This window comes from Carcharhinus amblyrhynchos, chromosome 13, assembly GCF_965287045.1.
Source record: "Carcharhinus amblyrhynchos chromosome 13, sCarAmb.v2.hapA, whole genome shotgun sequence".
NCBI lineage: Eukaryota > Metazoa > Chordata > Chondrichthyes > Carcharhiniformes > Carcharhinidae > Carcharhinus > Carcharhinus amblyrhynchos.
The window spans coordinates 31,333,398-31,352,690 of record NC_137336.1 but is presented as its reverse complement, the minus strand read 5'-3'; the positions used below and the strand labels follow the sequence as shown (position 1 = coordinate 31,352,690).

Below are 19,293 nucleotides of genomic sequence, written 5' to 3'. Positions count from 1 at the left end.
ACCCAGTCTGGCTTACATGTGACTCCAGAGCCACAACAATGTGGCTGATTCTTAACTGCTCTCTGAAATGGCCGAGCAAGCCACTCAGTTCAAGGGAAATTTGGGATGAGTAATAAATGCTGGCCCACCAGCGAAGCCTCCAGTCCCTGAATGAATTAAAAAAAAAATCAAATGACAACACTTTGAACTTGGTTAATCCCAAAAGTATTCCTTCACAGCTTATTGTAAGCACACAAGAGAGGGTCCTGGAATGGTAGAGCCCATTTGGGATGGCATGGTGGCACAGCGGTTAGCCCTGCTATCTCTCAAATCCAGGGACCTGGGTTCGATTCCCAGCTTGAGTCACTGTCTGTGTGGAGTTTGCACATTCTTACTGTATCTGCATGTGTTTCCTCCCACAGTCCAAAAATGTGTGGATTAGGTGCATTGGACACTAAATTGCCCCTTAGTGTCCCAGGATGTGCAGGTTAGAGGGATTAGTGAGGTAAATATGTGGGGTTACAGAAATGAAGCCTAGGTGGGATTGTGGTTGGTGCAGACTTGATGGACTGAATGGCCTCCTTATGCACTGTAAGGTTTCTATGATTCTATGGTCTACTGATAATCTGCTTCCTGAAAAATGTGTGACTATCAGGTGATTCTTTTGGGAGGAGTGGGGTGAGCTGACGTGTACGCAATCCAGCCACCCTCTATTGCTGGAGGCCACTTGATGCAATGTTCAGACATGTCTGTGAATGAATTAATGGTACAACTTTTCGAAACAAATGTGAATCTGTTTCATATATGTAAATCGGGGTCTCATCTCATCCGCTTGTAACTTTATAGTACAAATGGACAGGCTATGCATCACACTCCACAAATTTATACTTGGTAGCACCCATCACCAAATACCATCCCAGCTGTCACAGTCCCCCAATAAACCCAGAACAAATCCCCACCATTCTAAACTCAACTTGGTAGCTGGCTCATGCGTAAGGCAGACTATTTGCCATCGCTAGTCCCTACCCCACACAGTTAGAGAGCTACAGTAGAGTATCCTGAATTAAGTCCTAACCTGAAATGGTTTGGTGTCCCGATCCTGACTTCAAGTCCTATGGCCATTCCTCTGACTTTGTGCCCATTTCAGATGGAAGTTGGGGATTTGCCCCTTCCCATTAACATTTTTCGATGTATTTCTGAAACCAAAAGAATTGAAATGAATCCAATCTATATAGTTAATGTGTCAGGTTTCACTCCCTAGTAGAGGCCAGCACTACAATTAGTCACACCAGTGAGTTGAATGTGAATAGAATATTTTGAATACATTTTAATTTACAAACTCTTTCAAAGAAGGGAATCTGGAATGAATCCAGCATCACTTAAATTTGATAGATTGGTTTAGGAATGATTTTGACAGTATTCATTGAAGACATCTGCAAACTAAATCTCCTCTGCGTTAGACCACCTACCTCTTAGCTGAGGAAGACAATATTGCATGAGGGGAGAAGTCAAGTGCCGGAAAAGGGACTAACGTCTATAATTCGGTTAATCTAGAAAATTGACAGAAACATGATTTATCAGGAAGATACATTTTGAATTGCAAAGCAGAGATTACTTTTTTAACTATGACTCAGAGTGTGTCGCATTGCATTAATTTGTTAATTGAGATATGGCAGAACTCCATTAATACTGTCACGTTTGCACAACAATGTAACCTTGTTAATCTGAGTGAGTGCCTTCTATTAAGGTTTTGTATAGTTGTTCTCGATTGATCTATCATAATTATTGTGATGAACAATTATTGCAATAGGAGAGATTAAAAAGTGTGATAAATATACGTCAAGTGAAATGTATATTCTGACTGCTTCTGGCAATTATTATGAAGCTGTGGACTCGATGTCCCAAGCAGTCATAATAGGGCAAGTTGTGTCTTACAATCCTGTATCATCTCTGATTTGTCATAAAAATGTGATTGAAACTCAATTTTCATTGGAAAGATTCTATCAAGTTACAACATAAATATCAGAAATGTCTCTAAGTTAAGTGTAAATCTCCTTTAGGCAGATATGTTTCATATTTTGACTGGAAAGTTAAGTTTAAGTTTTTAATTTTATTTATTAGTGTCACAAATAGCTTACATTAACACTGCAATGAGGTTACTGTGAAAATCCCCTAGTCACCACACTTTGGCACCTGAGGGAGAATTTAGCATGGCCAGTGCACCTAACCAGTGCATCTTTCAGATTGAGGGGGGAAACCGGAGCACTCGGAGGAAACCCATGCAGACACGGAGAGAATGTGCAGACTCCATATAGATGATTACCCAAGCCAGGAATTGAGCCCGGGTCCCCGGCACTGTAAGATGCTGCATTAACTTCATTGGTCAAGAGAATAGATGAGTCCTCCCTCTGACCAGCAACAATACAAAGTATAATAGGAAACGCAAACCGTTGATATTAATAGATGTTTTGCACTGCAATACCTGAACTCATCTTTTGCATCAGATACAGTATCATTTTGCCACCCACCATGTGTGTATGTACCTGCAAAGCCAAAGTCAAATTCTGAAGGTCAAATCCTGACAATGGCAGGGAACTCTTATTTGACTTGGAATCTTAATAAAGTGAGATTGCTGGTAATCGGTTTGTCGTAAATTTAGCATTATTAGTAGTCAAGCCAAATAGTTTTACATTGTTCTGGGCTTACCTACTCCCTTAGAATACTTTTAGTTGTTGTTCATTAGCTCCATTACCCAACATATATTTCATCATTGGTGCGTTTTGAATGTTCAAGTAGTTGCTTTTAGTATCTAATTGTACTGTTGGATACTTTGTTATGTCGCTCAGAAAGAATCTATGGTCTGTTCCTGGCAATGTTAAACATTGCCTTTGCCTGCGCAATGCTGCTGGATTTTGGAAGGAGTAAAGGCTTGGAAACTTGGTTGTCAACACACAGTGACGATCACTTATGATCATTTAGAAATGCCATGGTGGGTTATAGGGAGTGAGTATTAGTGATGAATGCTTTCACCAAGCTCATCATATTATTGGTTACATAGATCAATCTCTTTTGTTCTCCTAAATCCTGTCACCTTAATATTAAGTCCTCGCTCATTCCTGAACTATTCAACTTCAAAACAAAGATAATCCCCATAAAAATGAATCAACGGAAAAGGAACTGAAAAGTTCCTCTAAAAATATAACTTCATAGGTAGACATGTCAGCTCCAGTGTTTGTCCTAGCACAGCCGGAGGTGTGAGGAGGTGCTGTGTAGCATTGCAGAACATGTGCAACAAACAAAAAAATACAGTTCGTGGTATTCTGCCCAAAGTTTACAGATCAATCCTCTTGTCTTTTGTAGGTCTGCCAACCACTCTGTGTGCACCCCTGTGAAGCAGAACTACTGGATTGTCCTGCTGGTTCAGCCTCTGCCCTAACCACCAGCTCTGGACAAGGAGGAGCTCTCATCTGGGCCACCATCTCCTGCATACTGGCCGTTAGCAGTTTCAGGGGACTCCGGTGGGATGCTGCCAGATCTCAAATTTCCCCCTTGAGCTCCTTAAATCCTTTCTGAACTTTCCCCCTGAGTTTGTGAAACTCTTGACAGCTGTTTACTCTAGATGCATACATCTTCTGCCTACTCCCTAGTATCATCTGATTGGCCTGGTGGTGGAACCATTCACATCTTTTCTGTGTGTCCAGTTTACTTTGGGGATTCTTTCTGGTGTCCTCCTCTCCTGAGTAGACTATTTCCTTAAGCAGAAGGAATGTATCTGAAGAGTCAAATGGATTGGTCTCGCTGACATAGGCTACCATCATTTGGAGGACCTCGTCGTGGTCTCGGTGGGGACAAACATAAAAACTGGAATTATACTGAAAGCCATCATTTGTGAACAGAAAGAGAATCATGTAAAGAGATGTAAAAGAGATCATGTTAACTGCAACATTGTGATTTATACATTACATATTTGCAAATTATGCTTAAAATGTCAGGCTGTGGATGTAAAGGTGAAAATAGGCACCTTGCAAAGAATGGTGCATGCTGTAGTTATGTTGATTACAATTGCCTGCTGTGAACCTTCTCTTCTTGGACAGACTTACTTGTCACAAGTAGTGATTTGGATGAGTGAAGTACTATGCCACTGATTATAGTAACTCTGGATTTGCTTATTTGCAAGTGGTTCTATTTAACTTTGTGAGACTTTTGGGTTTGCTACAACTCTTGGATATGTAGAAAGTAGCTGCTGCTTGAGTGCATGCCACTGGACCACATATTTTTATTGTTCCACCTGGTGCTTGGGGTTCAGGGTTGTCAACTTTTGATCATCCTTATTGAACAACGCCAGGCTACATCATGACCTGGCACCTTAGACATGCTCTCTTACTTGATGGTATCAGCAATTTGCTCTCTGGGAAATAAGAAGAACCTATAATAGTAACAGCGGGAAGGGTTCCAACCAAACGATTGATTGCCAGGGTGAGTTTGGCTAATTTCTCTTCTGTGCTGACTTGCCCTCTTAATGGGCTGTATTTTTCTCCAGGATTGAGCTCCAAATCAAGTGAGGTCACAGCGGACAAATGATGGGAACATTAAGCCGGGCGAGACCATTCAGCGGCCAAACCTAGTTTTCCTCTCCCACCCCCTTCCACCTTTGCTGGGGCCACTGCTGGCTGTTCCCACCCTGCCTGCTGCATGCCAGTGGCAGTGACCTCTGTGATGCTGCAGCCTTGCCTACTACATTTCCCTCAGGGTCAATGGTGAGCCTCCCCGTCTTGATTGTTGGAATCCTGCCGGGGGATTGCCATGCATGAGAAATGATTTCATTTCATAAAGGAAACTTTCTTACTTTTCTGGGACTTCACAAATAGCTACTTTGGCCCCTGGAGTGTTTGATCTACAGGGACAATACCTCATCTGTACAATACAAAGCTGTTGGGCAACTTGGTTCAAGAGGTTCCCTTTTTTTTCTAAAAACAGTATGTAGTAATGTCTCAGCTTTAAAAATGTATGTTCTTTCCCATTTAGCAGCATGCGTTACTGTGCTATAGCATTGACTAACTGCTTTTGAAAACATTTTATGATTAGTCAACACTGAGGTGCAGTGAAAAAGTAGAAAATCAGCTCAATGTAGGGCTTTCAGTTTAGAAATCTAAGCAGCAGATATTACACAAGTCCCTTCAGTCTGATCCTGAATGAGGTGAATTAAAATCCATCAATCCAAGTCTGACTCTTATACTTTCTTATTTGAAAATGTAACGCAAATGGAATGAATCAGAATTGGAGTTTTGAATAAAGTTTCGGACGCAGTGCTTGCCATATTTCGGATTACTGTTTGAATAAGTCTGATTGTCTGGTCTTTCTTTCAATTTATAAAATCTGATTCTTCAATAGGTCTGTGTTTTCAGCAAAATTCCAACAGCATTGGACATAAATGAGAGCTATAAAGAGAGGGGTAATAAGCATGTTCAGTGTTCATACTCGGTCAAAGAGGTTTATAGTTTCTCACGCATAATAGAAAGGGAAGTGTCACCACGTTCAAATATGATTACAAGAAACAAAGCAAAGGATAAAGTTTAATATTCTCATGTTTCCCATGCGTTTATTTGCTTGGGTGAGTTTATTGCTTTTAGAGCATTAAAAAAAAACCCTTCTTAATCATGCTGTGTGATTTTAATCTCCAAGTGGAATGTTCAATCTTTTAACAAGCAACTTGGACTTACCTTGAATTAACTAGGTACATGTCTAAAGCACTTAAGCTTAAAAGCATTCAAGGCAAGGAATTTGTATGCCTAAGTGTCACTTCTGGTAAACTTGCATCGATCCCCCAGTGGTAGGCAGCACAGCCTATGTGGCCTTCTTCAATGGTAACTGTCCACCTCCTGGAAATTAATGCAGGTCTAAAAACAGTGCTATGCAAACAAATTCTCCCCCTCAATGTATTATGTTCAGATAGGAACATTACTATTTACAAATGGAAAAAAAACAACTGCATCAGGGTCAGATCAAAATGGCATTTACTTTTGTTTTATTTGTGGCCAACCGGACAAACACTGGTTCTAGAAGTTAAATATGGTCTGAGTATTTCTGTTGTACTTTATGCTTGAAATGTGGTAATGTGCTGGGAGTTCTATATCAATGTTTCTTGTCCTGCTGTAGTTAATGAATGTTGTGTAAAACAACCTTTTTGATATCTATAATAAGATGTGTGAATGTGTACTTATAGACTACTGCTAGCAATATTTATCAGAGTTAACAGAATTGCTTCATATTTTACAGGGTGGGGGAGCGATAATATGGAAATGATAAGATCAATTTTAGTTAATTTTTAATATGGAGTTTGTATGGTGCATTCATTCTACTATAACCTAGTTTCTTTTTTAATAAACTGTGGGTGGCCCACATTGAGGATTTCTGATTCCTGTGCCCTTTATTTTTCATGTTTATTTTTCATCTGTCATTTACTAAAGCATTATCATTCAATATCCTCGCCCCATTCTTTATGGAACCATACTTCAGATTTCCTCCTGTATTTTGTTTGTATTCTTTCTGGTTTAGACTGAAACAGTGTCCCACTATCATCATCGCTACCCGACCTGACTAAAATCTGAGGGTTTGAAAGGAAGTTGAAAGTGATAATTTCAGGTAGGAAAATTAAGAGGCAATAGTGAGGAGAAGGTTGAAAGAAATCTTCAAAATAGCCTGAGAAAGTTTTAAATTGTAAACACTACAGAAACGATGGCAGAAATTCCCCTTCGTTTCTGTCCCCACAGTGTTTATTCTTTGACTTGTGCTGATGATTCGAATGAAATTAGGAACATAAGCCATGAAGCAAATGGTGCAGTGGCAACTTTGATTTTCAAAATGCAAATCAAAGTGTCAGACTGTATAAAGGTGTGTGTGTTAAGAAAGTTATTTGTGTAGAATAGTAAATTTTTCCTGATTTTGTAGTGGATGTTGACGAGCGTGGAAAAGGTGCAAACTTTTTCGGGAAAACACTTCAGTTCACATCCTCATTCACTGCATGGTGACTCCTCATTCACTGCATGGTGACTTCTCATTGTAGCTGTAACCATATTAAAAAGGTGAGGATTTTGTAGCATTTGTCTTTGACACTTTTTCGACGATGTAATTTGCTCTAGGAAACTTATTGCATCACATGAGTAAAATGACTCAACTCTCCTGCATTTTCGACCACTCACCATAGACCATCTGTAAATACTTTGCAAACAAAATATTGTCTTGTCTTCACAAGTTAACAATCTTGTGAATCAAGCAAGTCAAACACATGGAAGATGAAGAACAGTTTGATGCTGTAAAAGTGTATATGAGCACCTTGATTTCAGGTATTATGAAGTCTTAATATTGGATTAGTGGAATCATGTAATAGAAATGGTAGTTCTACAGAGACTGCCAGTAGATGCTCAGAACTATTGTTGAAAGTTCCTGAATTACTCGGTTTTTCACTAGTTGGGGTCTATTTCACTGTTATTGAGCAGATCTTTAATTCCAGGAATGGGTGAGTTGGGAGCGATGAGCAGGTTAAAAGTTTAAATTTTAGAGCAGCTATTTAAATCTGGATTTAATAGTGGTGCAGTTTGATGTCAGTGAGAAATCTACTTGTTAAAGTCAGTGATTTAATTATTACATACAGGTGGGTACTTATTGAGCTTGGCACAATTAATATCTTTAGAATATGTTGATGAGGTGTTTTCAAATTGTTTTTAACAAGTTCAGTGTGGAGCCATGTTTCCAGAGCTTGGAAAACTGACCAGGGAAATGCAGGTGAGCTTGAGCAGCAGTTCAGTTGAATATTTAACCTTGTCATTATGCCACCCGCATAAAAGCTCACTTAACGTTGGTGTCTCAGTTCCCTCTGGCAAACATTTGGCAGAGAGTGTTGGCATTGATACTGCCTCCATCTTTGGATTTCAAAGAGCCAAGATTGAGATGGGAGGCAGATTAACTGTTTGATAAAGCATCAGAAGATGAAGATGATCACCATCTATAGCCGCGATGATGTGCTGGGATCAGCATGTGCAAAGGAGGGAGATACACAGGAGAAGCACTGGGATTGCAGGAGACACCACCCACATTTTATGGGCCGATCTGCCTGCAACCCCATTGGCAGGGGATATTCTGCCCAGGGTATCTGTTGTCTTGTTTAGTTCTGGATGGTCTCCATGGACTCAGTTGAGAACAGTGCTTGAACTCCATGGTGTATATTCTTGCAGTTCCCTGTTCCACCATTCATGATTAGGGGCAGCATTGTGGCACAGAGGTTAACACTGCTACCTCACAGTGTCAAGAGCCCAGATTCAATTCCGGTCTTGGGTGACTGTCTCTATGGAGTTTGCACATTCTCCCTGTTTGCATGGTTTCCCCCACACTCCTAAGATGTGCAGATTAGGTGGATTGGCAAAGTTAAATTTCACCTTAGCGTCCAAGGATGTGTAAGGGGGATTAGTGGGATGAATACTTGGGGTTACGGGGAATGGATCTGAGTGGAATGCTCTGTCAGAGAGCTGATGCAGACTCGATGGCCCAAATGGCCTTCGTCTGCACTGTAGGGATTCTACTTTATGATCTAAGTATGGCCCCATTATCCTCTTTGCCATTGTGGAGGGAGTATATGGCACATCTGTCAGTGCCTGGCTAAGCTGATAATGGACTTCTTGTATTCGGATTTGCAATGGTATCCTGTGGACAAGCACCTTTATCCAGTTGAGCAGAACTTGGGGAGAACTGACACCCCTCCCTCCCCACCCGTGTGCGTGCGCACACACACACACACACACACACCCGTGTGTGTGCACACATGCACAAACACCCGCGCGTGCACACATGCGCACACACACACCTGCGCACGTGCGCACACACCCTGACATAGGTGTCCCTGCCAATAGTGTCTGCTCATGTTGTGAATTGTGATTCATGAGATGACAAACCAACTTAGCTGTCTAACTGAACTGTGCTGGAAGTTCGAGTATTTGCGCTGATGCCTGGTTATATGGCTTGTGACATTTGGATGAGTCCTGGAAAGGTAAAGATTTCGACAGTCACCACACTCAAGCTTCTCATTGTTCAATCATTGATGAAATAATGTCGGCATGTGTATCAGAGAGACTTGTAATTCTGTCACCAGCTATCTGCAAGTTCTCTGTCTTTTTCTAAGTTTGGCGAGAGTGCCAGTGAGCCACTTACCTGCATGGCCAACTCTGCATCTGTGAGCTGCACAGTGGTGCCCCTCCAGTCCCTTCCTTCTCCTCTTCACTGCCGCCTGTGGGAAAAACGGACACATGAGTGAAGGAAGGTTGTGTCTTCACCTGATGGATATATACATTTGGTGAGAGTGACTGAGAGACAGATTTCATGTTACCATTTAACCTAATGGGGGGAAGAAGAAGTGTGTAGAAATTGAAGGCTGATGTTGCTGAAATTTGATTCAATGTTCTTATGGTTCCAGTTGATGTTGCTGCTGGACAAGTCAGATCCCGAGATGGAGTCTGGTTTGAGAGATCCTAACTTTTTGTTCAGCTAAGCAGGACTGCCTATGCACTTTTAACAAAAGAATAAAACACTTACTAAACAAGAAAGGATTAACTGCAATGCATCACTCCTTCACCTCAGCTATACCATTACCTGTTCCTTCCACAGATTAGAGGAACCTGAGGAAGGAGCAGTGCTCTGAAAGCTTGTGATTCCATATAAACCTGTTGGACTTTAACCTGGTGTTGTGAGACTTATTACTGTTCTCAGGAAGTACACAATCCATATAAATCAATAGGCAAACTGTGATCAGATACACTGCACTCTGAAATCAAGTGGCACATGCCACTCAAAACAACTTTCTGTGTATTTCTTTTCAATTCCCCCAAGATGCATACTTTGAGCCAATTGGCCTCATTGGAACTCTGGCTTCCTCACAGGATTTTCCAATCTCTGCTGTCAAATAACACGTCTTGGAATCTTCATCAAAACAAGGCTTTTTGCACCTATCTTTAATGGGAACCTCTCTCTGCTCCTTTAACATCAGTGACCAGGACCTCGGCTGTTCACACTGGTGGGATTTTTCTATCCTGCTGCAGTGAATAGAGATTCCGCTGGGCACCAAATTCTCTGTGAACGTGGCGAGGTTGGCCAGTAAAATCACGCCCTTGTTCTTTGTTACTTTTGAGTCCACACTCTTTTCTGGGACTTCCTTTTTTAGTTTCTGGGGTGGGCTTTCTGTCACTCTGTATTGTCCTGCCCATTCCAATGGTTTCTGGGAAAACTCTTACTCCTGGGTAACGTTCTTTAAACTGCATTAACTGCGTCTTTTTTGTGTGGGGCCTTGGCTGCTAAGCAACATCCTTTGTTCTAAAATTGACACTGTGTTTGCTTTAACATCTCAACCCACCTTTTTTTTAAACATGAAAGCAACTTTTAACATGAAGCTAAAACTGAAGTTTTAACCCTTCCTTTGCACAGAAATGCAGAAACACAAATTAAGCTTGAACTTAAAGCTATATCTCATTCCTAATACCCACAAATACAAATAGAAATGACTTTAATCCATCTCTAGTTCCTAACAATGTGTGGAGTACATTGAGCAAGGGCCTTAAAGAGCAGGATGCAGTTGGTATCAAATGTATTTTTTTTGGGTAAGTCATCAAACTTCTCCCCATATCATGTCATAGGATCATAGAATCCCTGAAGTGCAGAAGGGGGCCCATCGAGCCTGCTCTAACAACAATTCCACCCAGGCCCTATTCCCGTAACCCCATGTATTTACCCTCCTAATCCCCCTGACGCTAAGGGGCAATTTAGAATGGCCCATCAACCTAACCCACACATCTTTGGACTGTGTGAGGAAACCAGAGCACCCGGAGGAAACCCATGCAGACGTGGGGAGAATGTGTAAACTTCACACTAACAGTGACCCAAGGCCAGAATTGAACCCAGGTCTTTGGCATTGTGTAGCATCAGTGCCAACCACTGTGCCACCCCAGATTTCCTAGATCTGGGCATCACACTGCTGTTGTTTACAATCTCAGCTATGACCAGCCATGCTGTAGCTTTCCTCATCACATCGCAGGGGCAAGTTTGTCCCTCGTGCTGGTGACTGCACCCAACAGTAAATTCTATGGTGCAGCTTTTGCTCCATGTCCACTGACCATCCTAAACACCTCCAATTTCCATTTGTGCATCTTCCTTTCAAGTAATTGCGCATCAGGCTGTTGTGTAGCTTGACAGTGCAAAACCCAGTGGCCAAAACTAATTGGTCCAGTTGAATTACGATTGCAGATTTGACCTTCTCATTTGAACTCTGTGCTTTACCCATGCAAATCCACCTCCAACCCTTCTCCGCCCACCCCACTTCTGGCTCAGAAGTCACCACTGCATTAGTAACAGGATCATTAAGTAAGGAGTCACCTAAATTATTTGAGGCACCAAGCAATGCAAAATGTGAATCGATCTGGAGCTATAACAACCTTGCATTCATCATTTAAAGGAAGATTAAACCCATCAGCAGTTTTCAAGCAGATAGTGCTTTAATAGTCTGATTGATTTTTTTTTATATGGAGTAAATAACTCTACCTGCTATAATCTGAAACCTTGTGTGACACATAGTTTAGCATCTGTAATTGTCTGAAATGCCCATAGGAAGAAAAAAAATGGAAACTTGATTTAAAATGTAATTACTTCTCCAAATTGATTCTCCAAGTAATTCTCTTAATTTTACTGAGCTATATACTCACATTCCCTCTTCTGACAAGGTGAATTAAGAATAAAAAAAAATTACATTCAGAATTGTCTCTGCTCTCAGGAAATTGATGTTAATGTCAGATACTGATGCCAAGAATGTGCTAAAGGTCGCATGGATTATTCATTATTCTGAGCAGATCAATACCTGCATATAATAGTCCAGTGCATAATGATTAATCATTTATATTGCAATTAATGTTAGCAATCCCGCCTCTGAGTTAGAAGGGTCAAGTCCCACAGCAGAAACTTGGGGCAGAATTTTATACAATGGTTGGGGTCCTTTTGCCTCGGAACCATTTAACAGCTGATGGGTCTTTAATTGGCCTGAAGTCAGCCTTCCTTCTCCACTGGAGAGAAAGCCTTACCTCCTGAGAGCTGCTGACCAATCAAATGGCCAGAAACTCTCTTGGCCTGGCAGCACCATAGGGAAGCAGTGGCCACTGATGGGACTGCAGGCAATCCCCAAAGTCAAGCCGCAAGGAACAGCATGGTAGCACAGTGGTTAGCACTGCTGCTTCACAGCTCCAGGGTCGTGGGCTCGATTCTCGGTTCCGGTCACTGTCTGTGTGGAGTTTGCACATTCTCCTCGTGTCTGTGCGGATTTTCTCCAGGTACTCCGGTTTCCTCCCACAGTCCAAAGATGTGCGGGTTAGGTTGATTGGCCATGCTAAGAAATTGCCCCTTAGTGTCCAGGGATGCATAGGTTAGTGGGATTAGTGGGTATAATATGTAGGGACATGGAGGTAGGGCCTGGGTGGTATTGTGTTCGGTGCAGACTCGATGGGCCGAAGGGCCTCTTTCTGCACTGTAGGGTTCTATGGAACCCCGATTTACTGCTGAGTCCAGGGTCTCACTGGGGCCTAATAATCGGGCCTTGACTGGTGAGATGAGGAGACGGGTGATTGGATTTGATGGTGGAATGGAGAAGAGTTCTTCTGATGGGCACAGGGCACAGGTTGACTGGCCACAAGCCTTGCCAGGTTTAATAGGCAACCTAGGCATCTGGAGATTCCACCCCCCCCCCCCCACCCCGCCCAACCCCCCCACCCCCGTAAAATCTACTGTCAAATCCCAGCAGTGGTGGGAGAATGCTTTTAATTGTGATGATTGATTGACAAATTTATGGCCTCAATTTGCCTATGGATGAGTTGGCTGCCTGACACATTCTCTGTGGCAGATAAAATACCCCTAGTGGGGAAGGGGAAGTTTGAGTAGATAGTGGGTATGGCATCTGCCTGCGAACCTGCACCTGGGAAGAGCAAAAAATGTCAATCTGGAGCACCAAACACTACAGTGTGATACTGAGGAAATGCTGCAATGGTGGATGTTCTATTGCCAGATGATAACTCAAATCCCAAGACCTGTACTATTGGAGCAGCCCACCCCAGGTATAAAATGTTAGGGGCCAGCTTTGACCAATGTCAGGCCTGCTAATGGTACTTGTTGGGATTGATGTCTGAGATCTGCTGACCCAGTATTTAAAGGAGCATTCACTTGTAGGCATGTGTCGAAGCCAGGACCTGGGAGTAGTGTTGATGGCACTAACCCTATTGACCACCTCTTTCCAAGCCTGCTGAGTAATGACGTAGAAGATGTTTCTGTGGGTTGCTGGGACTCAGTAATTACCTCCTTACCCTGACATCTTCCACCAGGTCTAAGGGATGTTCAGTATTCATTTGTACGAATTGTGTTGATATTTAAAGGGTTTATATTAAATTATCATCAGGGTTTAATCATTTTTTTATCACTAAGGGACCTCAGGGCGATTAGTTATATGCAATTTAAACTGTTCGTATCTGTATCACAAACTCAGGAACAAAGCATTGGTTTGGATTGCAATTGCTAAAGTGTGATTGCAAACTCCATTAACTTCTGATCTTAATTGTATTAGCAAGAAGCTATGTGCTCTTTGCTTGAAATGGAATCTATAGATACCCAGGAGTGCTGACACAGGAGAACAGCTTAAATTAATCAAGGGAGTGTCTAAGGAAAGTGTACATGGCCACGCCTGAGGCATCTTATAAAGTAATGGAATGTGAATGTCAATCACATGGACAGACCTAAGCTGATTTGGACTAATTATAGAATTATCACCTGCCTTCAGAGCCAATTATCAGTGTTAGGGAACAAATTAGAAACTTCAAGGCATATCATGAAGTTAGCCTCAACATAACCAGTTTTGATTTGTGGCATTAGTTTGAGCATAAGAGGTTTTGCGCCAGGTGTGATTCTATTGACCCCCTGGGAAGCTTTTATTAAAACAAACTTTATTTAACAATGCAGCTTAAATATAACAAAAAGAATTAGCATAACTTTTATCAGTTGAAATACTTAAACATGATATCGTATAATTCTTAAATGCTAATTATCTCTATTAATTCATATTTAAGCAATATTCCCATAGACATAAACATCTTTTCCGAATCAGTTTGCAAAAACACACAGGCTTCCATGAATTGCAAGTCTTCCAGCCTTTTAACATCTCTGGACAGAGATGCAGAGAGACACACGTCTTCTGACTCTCAAGCAGCAGCCTCCAGAGAAAGACCTGTCTTCAAACAACAGAACTTCAGCGAAAGGCCTGTTTTCACACAGCAGAACTCCAGAGATAGAAAGTGCGAGGAAACACCTCTTGCCTTTTGCAGACCTCTGCACCTCCAGCAGATCTCAGACTTCAATTTCCAGAAACAGAGAGAGAACTAGAAAGAACTGCTGCTCCAATCAAATTTAAACAGCAGCAACCGGTGACTCTCGCTGTGAGCCTATCTCCTCCCATTAACACTGGACACACACATGTCAATCAATTAAACCCTACTCTGAAACCACAGGGGACAAAAAAATTAACAAAATTGCATTAATTCAGATTAAAATAAACACCCTAATCACTAGGAGCAATTATTGTTCTGCATGCTCAACATGTGTTATACACAATTCGGCTCCGTTTAAACGGAGCTGAAGTTTAAAACATTCCCTTCACGAGAAACATAATCCAAATATGTTCCGAAAAGGTATGGTATCATCATATCAGGTAGAAATGAATTGGATACAAAGGAATCCTGTCCAAAACAAGATGTAATGGAGAAGAGAAACACCAGAGCAAGCAGCTTCACAACCTCTTAAAGATACCAAAACAAGACAAAAAGAAGGAGCAGTAATGAGGCCCAAGCCAAGTAGCTTGCTCCATGCCCAAGGTTAACATGGAAGTAAAGCCTGAAATGACTTGTAAACTCCTTCCTAGTCTGCTTTATACCTTTCTATGCTGAATAAATTCTCATGGATTGCCACAAATTGTGCTTCATCAAATTTCTCAGTCAAGAGCAAGACTTCTTTCTCTGGATCTCGAGAGATGTGATCCTTTCTGATGACAGAGTTTCCAGGTGAAAGCAAGGAATGCACCTTTACTTTAAGAGGCACATCATTGTTTTAAATACTGTTTGAAAAGTCACACTGGCAGCCAAATACCCATTGGGATACCTGCAATCAGGTGGCTTCGTGCTTGTGGTATAATGTGTTAATAGAATAGAGATGCTAATGAGTGATGTCGATAATGATGTTTCAGTGACTTCCGAAAGTCATGTGCTAGACTCTCTCAAAAGAGAGGATGGAACACACTACACCCAGGAGCAACATTCCAGCTTTGTACAGAAAATGCTGGAAAACCTCAGCTGGTCTGACTGTTAGTGGAGACTAACCCCATGAAGCTGATATTCAGGACTTCCAGGGCAACTTCCTCTTGCCTGTATGGGGACAAAGTGGAAATGGTCAAGAGCTTCATGTTTCTAGGTGCCCAGATCACCAACAATCTGTCCTACTCCCTCCATGCTGACACTTTAGTTAAGGAAACCCACCAACGCCTTTATTTTCTCAGGAGACTAATGGAATTTGGCATGTCCACTACAACCCTCACTGACTTCTACAGATGCACCGTAGAAAGCATTCTTTCCGAGTATCACAGCTTGGTATGGCTCCTGCTCTGTCCAAGTCTGCAAGAAACTACAAAGGGGCATGAATGAAGCCCAGTGCATCACTCAAACCAACCTCCCATTCATTGACACTGTCTATACTTCCCGTCACTTTGGAAAAGCACAAGGACCCCATGCACCCCAAACATATTCTCTTCCACCTTCATTGGTCGGGAAAAAGATACAAAAATCTGAGCTCGTGTATGAACGACTCAAAAATAGTTTCTTCCCTGCTGCCATCAGACTTTTTGAATGGATCTATCTTGCATTAAGTTGATCTTTCTCTACATCCTAGCTATGACTGGTTACATTCTCCACTCTCTCCTTTCCTTCTCTATGTATGGTATGTCTTGTCTGTATAATGTGCAAGAAACAATGCTTTTCACTGTATACTAATATATGTGACAATGAATCAAGTCAAATAGTAAATCAAATCAGATACCATAGTGCCTGCACCTCTGCTGGTTCTGTCCTGCCAGTGAGACAGGACGTACCCAGGAATGGTGATTATGTTGTCTGAGACATTATCTGTAAGGTGTGATGCTGTGAGTGTGACTATGTCAGGATGTTGTTTGACTAGTCTGTGAGACAGATGTCCCAATTCTGGCACAAGCCCCCAGATGTAAGGAGGATTTGCAGGATCGTTCCCGGTATCTAGGTTGATGCCGGGTGCTTCATCCAGTTTTGCTCCTTTTTGTTCCATTTGTGGCAGAATACAACTGAATGGTTTGCTACACCATTTTAGAGAGCATTTAAGAGTCAACCACATTGCGTGGGTCTGGAGTCAAATGGTGGCCAGACCATGTAAGGGCATTAGTGAACCAGGTGGGTTTTTGTGACAATAGGCAAAGTTTTCATGGTCACCGTCGGACTTTTACTTCCAGATATTTGGTTTTTACATTCCACTACTTGCTGTGGTGGGATTCAAACCTGGCTCTCCAGAACATTAACCTGGGTTTCTGGATTACTCGTGAAGAGACAATACCACTGTGCCGCCACCTTCCCATATTCACGTTAGGCATGAACCAGGTTACATCAGGGTGCAGGTGCTGGGAACATTTGCAAAAGGTGTTCTCATGCTGCTCACCGTGCTGGGGCCTCTCTCCTGCGACTCTCCGGCCCTAGTGCAATTTGCGGATGATTGCGTGGGGCCGGAGAATAATGTTTGTTGTTTATAATATATCCACTGTAGTTCAGGTTGCTCTAGCAAGCCCTTTTTTTTAAAAGAAAAGAAATATTCAATCTGAGTATATTGATGGTGCTGTCAAGGGAAGCGTTTGTTGTTCAGCCTTAATTGCCCTGACAAGCTGCTGGTGGTGGGCCGTCTCTGTGAACCTGATAGTCTAATGCAACTTGATGGCTTGCTATGTCATTTCAAAGAGCACTTAACGGGCATCTAAATTTGGCTGAATTTAATTGCATCATTCTTGTGCTGAGCACTGGCATAAAGTGGGTCAAAACCTGCACAAAGTAAGCTACTAATGCTCCATCTATTTTTTTTAACCCTGCTTTCATCTGTGTCTCCCTCAGGGTTCAGAGCTGGCCTTTGATCCAAACTTTAGAACATTAACAAAGAGCCTTGTCCTAGTTCAGTCCTCCTTTGCTTTCCTATCTAGACTGCTCACTCCTCAGTTTCCAATGGGGCTAAATTATCGTGGAGGAGGCAGGAGGCTTAAATCGGGTAATTATCCAACCTGACAAACCCATCTCTGTTAGAAATGCCCCTGCACTCTGTGGCAGGTCTAATGTGACAACAGAGGTGAGCACTTGGCCAAATGGCAGTCTGGACAGCCCCCTTCCATTTTTTTATTAATTCATGGGGGCTTTACTGACCAGGCCAGCATTTATTTCCCATCTCTTATTGCCCTTGAGAATGAGATGCTGGCATTGGACTGGGATAGGCATGGTAAGAAGTCAACTTCAGGGTGCAGGGGCTGGGCGTCTATGCCCAGGAGCTAATCCACTTGCCTGATGAAGGAGCAGCGCTCCAAAAACTGTGATTCCAAATAAACCTGTTGGACTTGAACCTGATATTTTGAGATTTCTTACTGTACCCTTGAGAAAGTGGTAGTGAGCTGCCTTCTTGAACTGCTGTAGTCCCTGAGGCATAAATGCACCCACAGTGCAATAAGGGAATAAGTTCCTGGATTTTGACACAATGATGGTTAAGGGCATCTACTGCCCTTGTCCTTCTACGTGGTAATGATTGTGTATGGAAGATGCTGTCTAAGGAGCCCTGGTGAGTTTCTATAGTGCATCTTGTAGATGGTACACAATGCTGCTACTGAACATCGGTAGTGGAGGAAGTCAATGTTTGCAGAAGAGAGGCAAATCAAGTGGGTGACTTTGTCCTGGAAAGTGTCAAGAGTCTTGAGTGTTAATGGAGCTGCACTCATCCAGGGAAGTGGAGAGTATTCCATCACGTTCCCGACTTCCAATTTGTAGATGGTGGGCAGGTTTGGGGAAGTCAGGAAGTGAGTTACTCGCTGCAGGGTTCCTAACCTCTGACCTACTCTTGTAGCCATGATATTTATAAGGCTAGTCCAGTTCAATTTTTAGTTAATGGTAACCCCAGGATGTCGAAAGTAGGGTTTTCAGCAATGGTAATACCATTGAATGTAAAAAGTGATGGTTCGATTCTCTTTTGTTGGTGATGATCATTGCCGAGCACTTGTGTGGCATGAATGTTGTTTGGCACTTGTCAGCCCAAGCTTGGTTATTGTCCAGGTCTTGCTGCATTTGAAGTTGGACTGCTTCAGCATCTGAGGAGTCGTGAACGGTATTGAACATTGTGCAATCATCAGCGAACATCCCTAATTCTGACCTTGAGATGGAACGAAGTGCATTGGTGAAGGACTGAAGATAGGCCTCCCCACTGAGGTCAGAGGTGTCCTGGAGTTGACTTCCAATCACCACAACCATCTTCCTTTTGTGTCAGGTATGTCTCCAACAGGCAGAGGGTTTTCCCCTGATTCCCATTCACTCCAGCTTTGATAGGGGTCCTCGATGCCATACTTAGTCAAATGCTGCCTTGATGTCAAGGACAGTCACTTTCACCTCACCTTGAGAATTAAGCTCTTTTGTCCATGTTAGAATCAAGGCTATAATGAAGTCACAAACTGGGGGAACTCAAACTGATTATCTGTGAACAGGTTATTGCTTAGCAAGTGCCCTTGATAGCACTATTGATGACCTCTTCCATTATTTTACTGATGATCGAGAGTAGACTAATAGGGTGGTAATTGGCCAGGTTGGATCTGTTCTAATTTTTGTATGAAGGACATACCTGGGCAATTTTCCACATTGCCGAGTAGATGCCAGTGTACGGGAACAGTTTGGCTGGGGTGTAGGTAGTTCAGGAGCACAAGTCTTCAGTACTATTGTCAGGGCCCACAGCCTTTGCAGTATCCAGTGCCTTGAAATGTTTCTTGGTGTCATGTGGAATGAATCTGAATGGCAAAAGATTAGCATTTGTGATGCTAGGGACCTCAGAAGGAGGCTGAGATAGATCATCCACCTGGCACTTCTAGCTTAAGATTGTTGCAAATGCTTGAGAGCTATCTTTTGCACTGATGTGTTGGGTTCCCTCATTGCTGAAGATGGGAAT

The 19,293-nt window shown here is 42.4% G+C and overlaps 1 protein-coding gene across 2 annotated transcripts in view; it reads left to right on the top strand.

Moving 5' to 3' along the window:
* The window catches only part of LOC145351811 (BTB/POZ domain-containing protein KCTD16-like), a 193,261-nt gene that overhangs the window by 74,049 nt on the left and 99,919 nt on the right, over positions 1-19,293 (top strand). Inside the window, exon 2 of one of the 2 annotated variants that reach the window (XM_080201470.1) lies at positions 3,340-6,328. The exons of the other annotated variant lie outside the window; for it this stretch is intronic. Within the exon in view, the coding sequence (XP_080057596.1) occupies positions 3,340-3,371 (32 nt within the window). The 3' untranslated portion in view covers positions 3,372-6,328. Of the gene's footprint in view, positions 1-3,339; positions 6,329-19,293 lie in introns of those variants that run through there. 2 annotated transcript variants of the gene reach the window in all.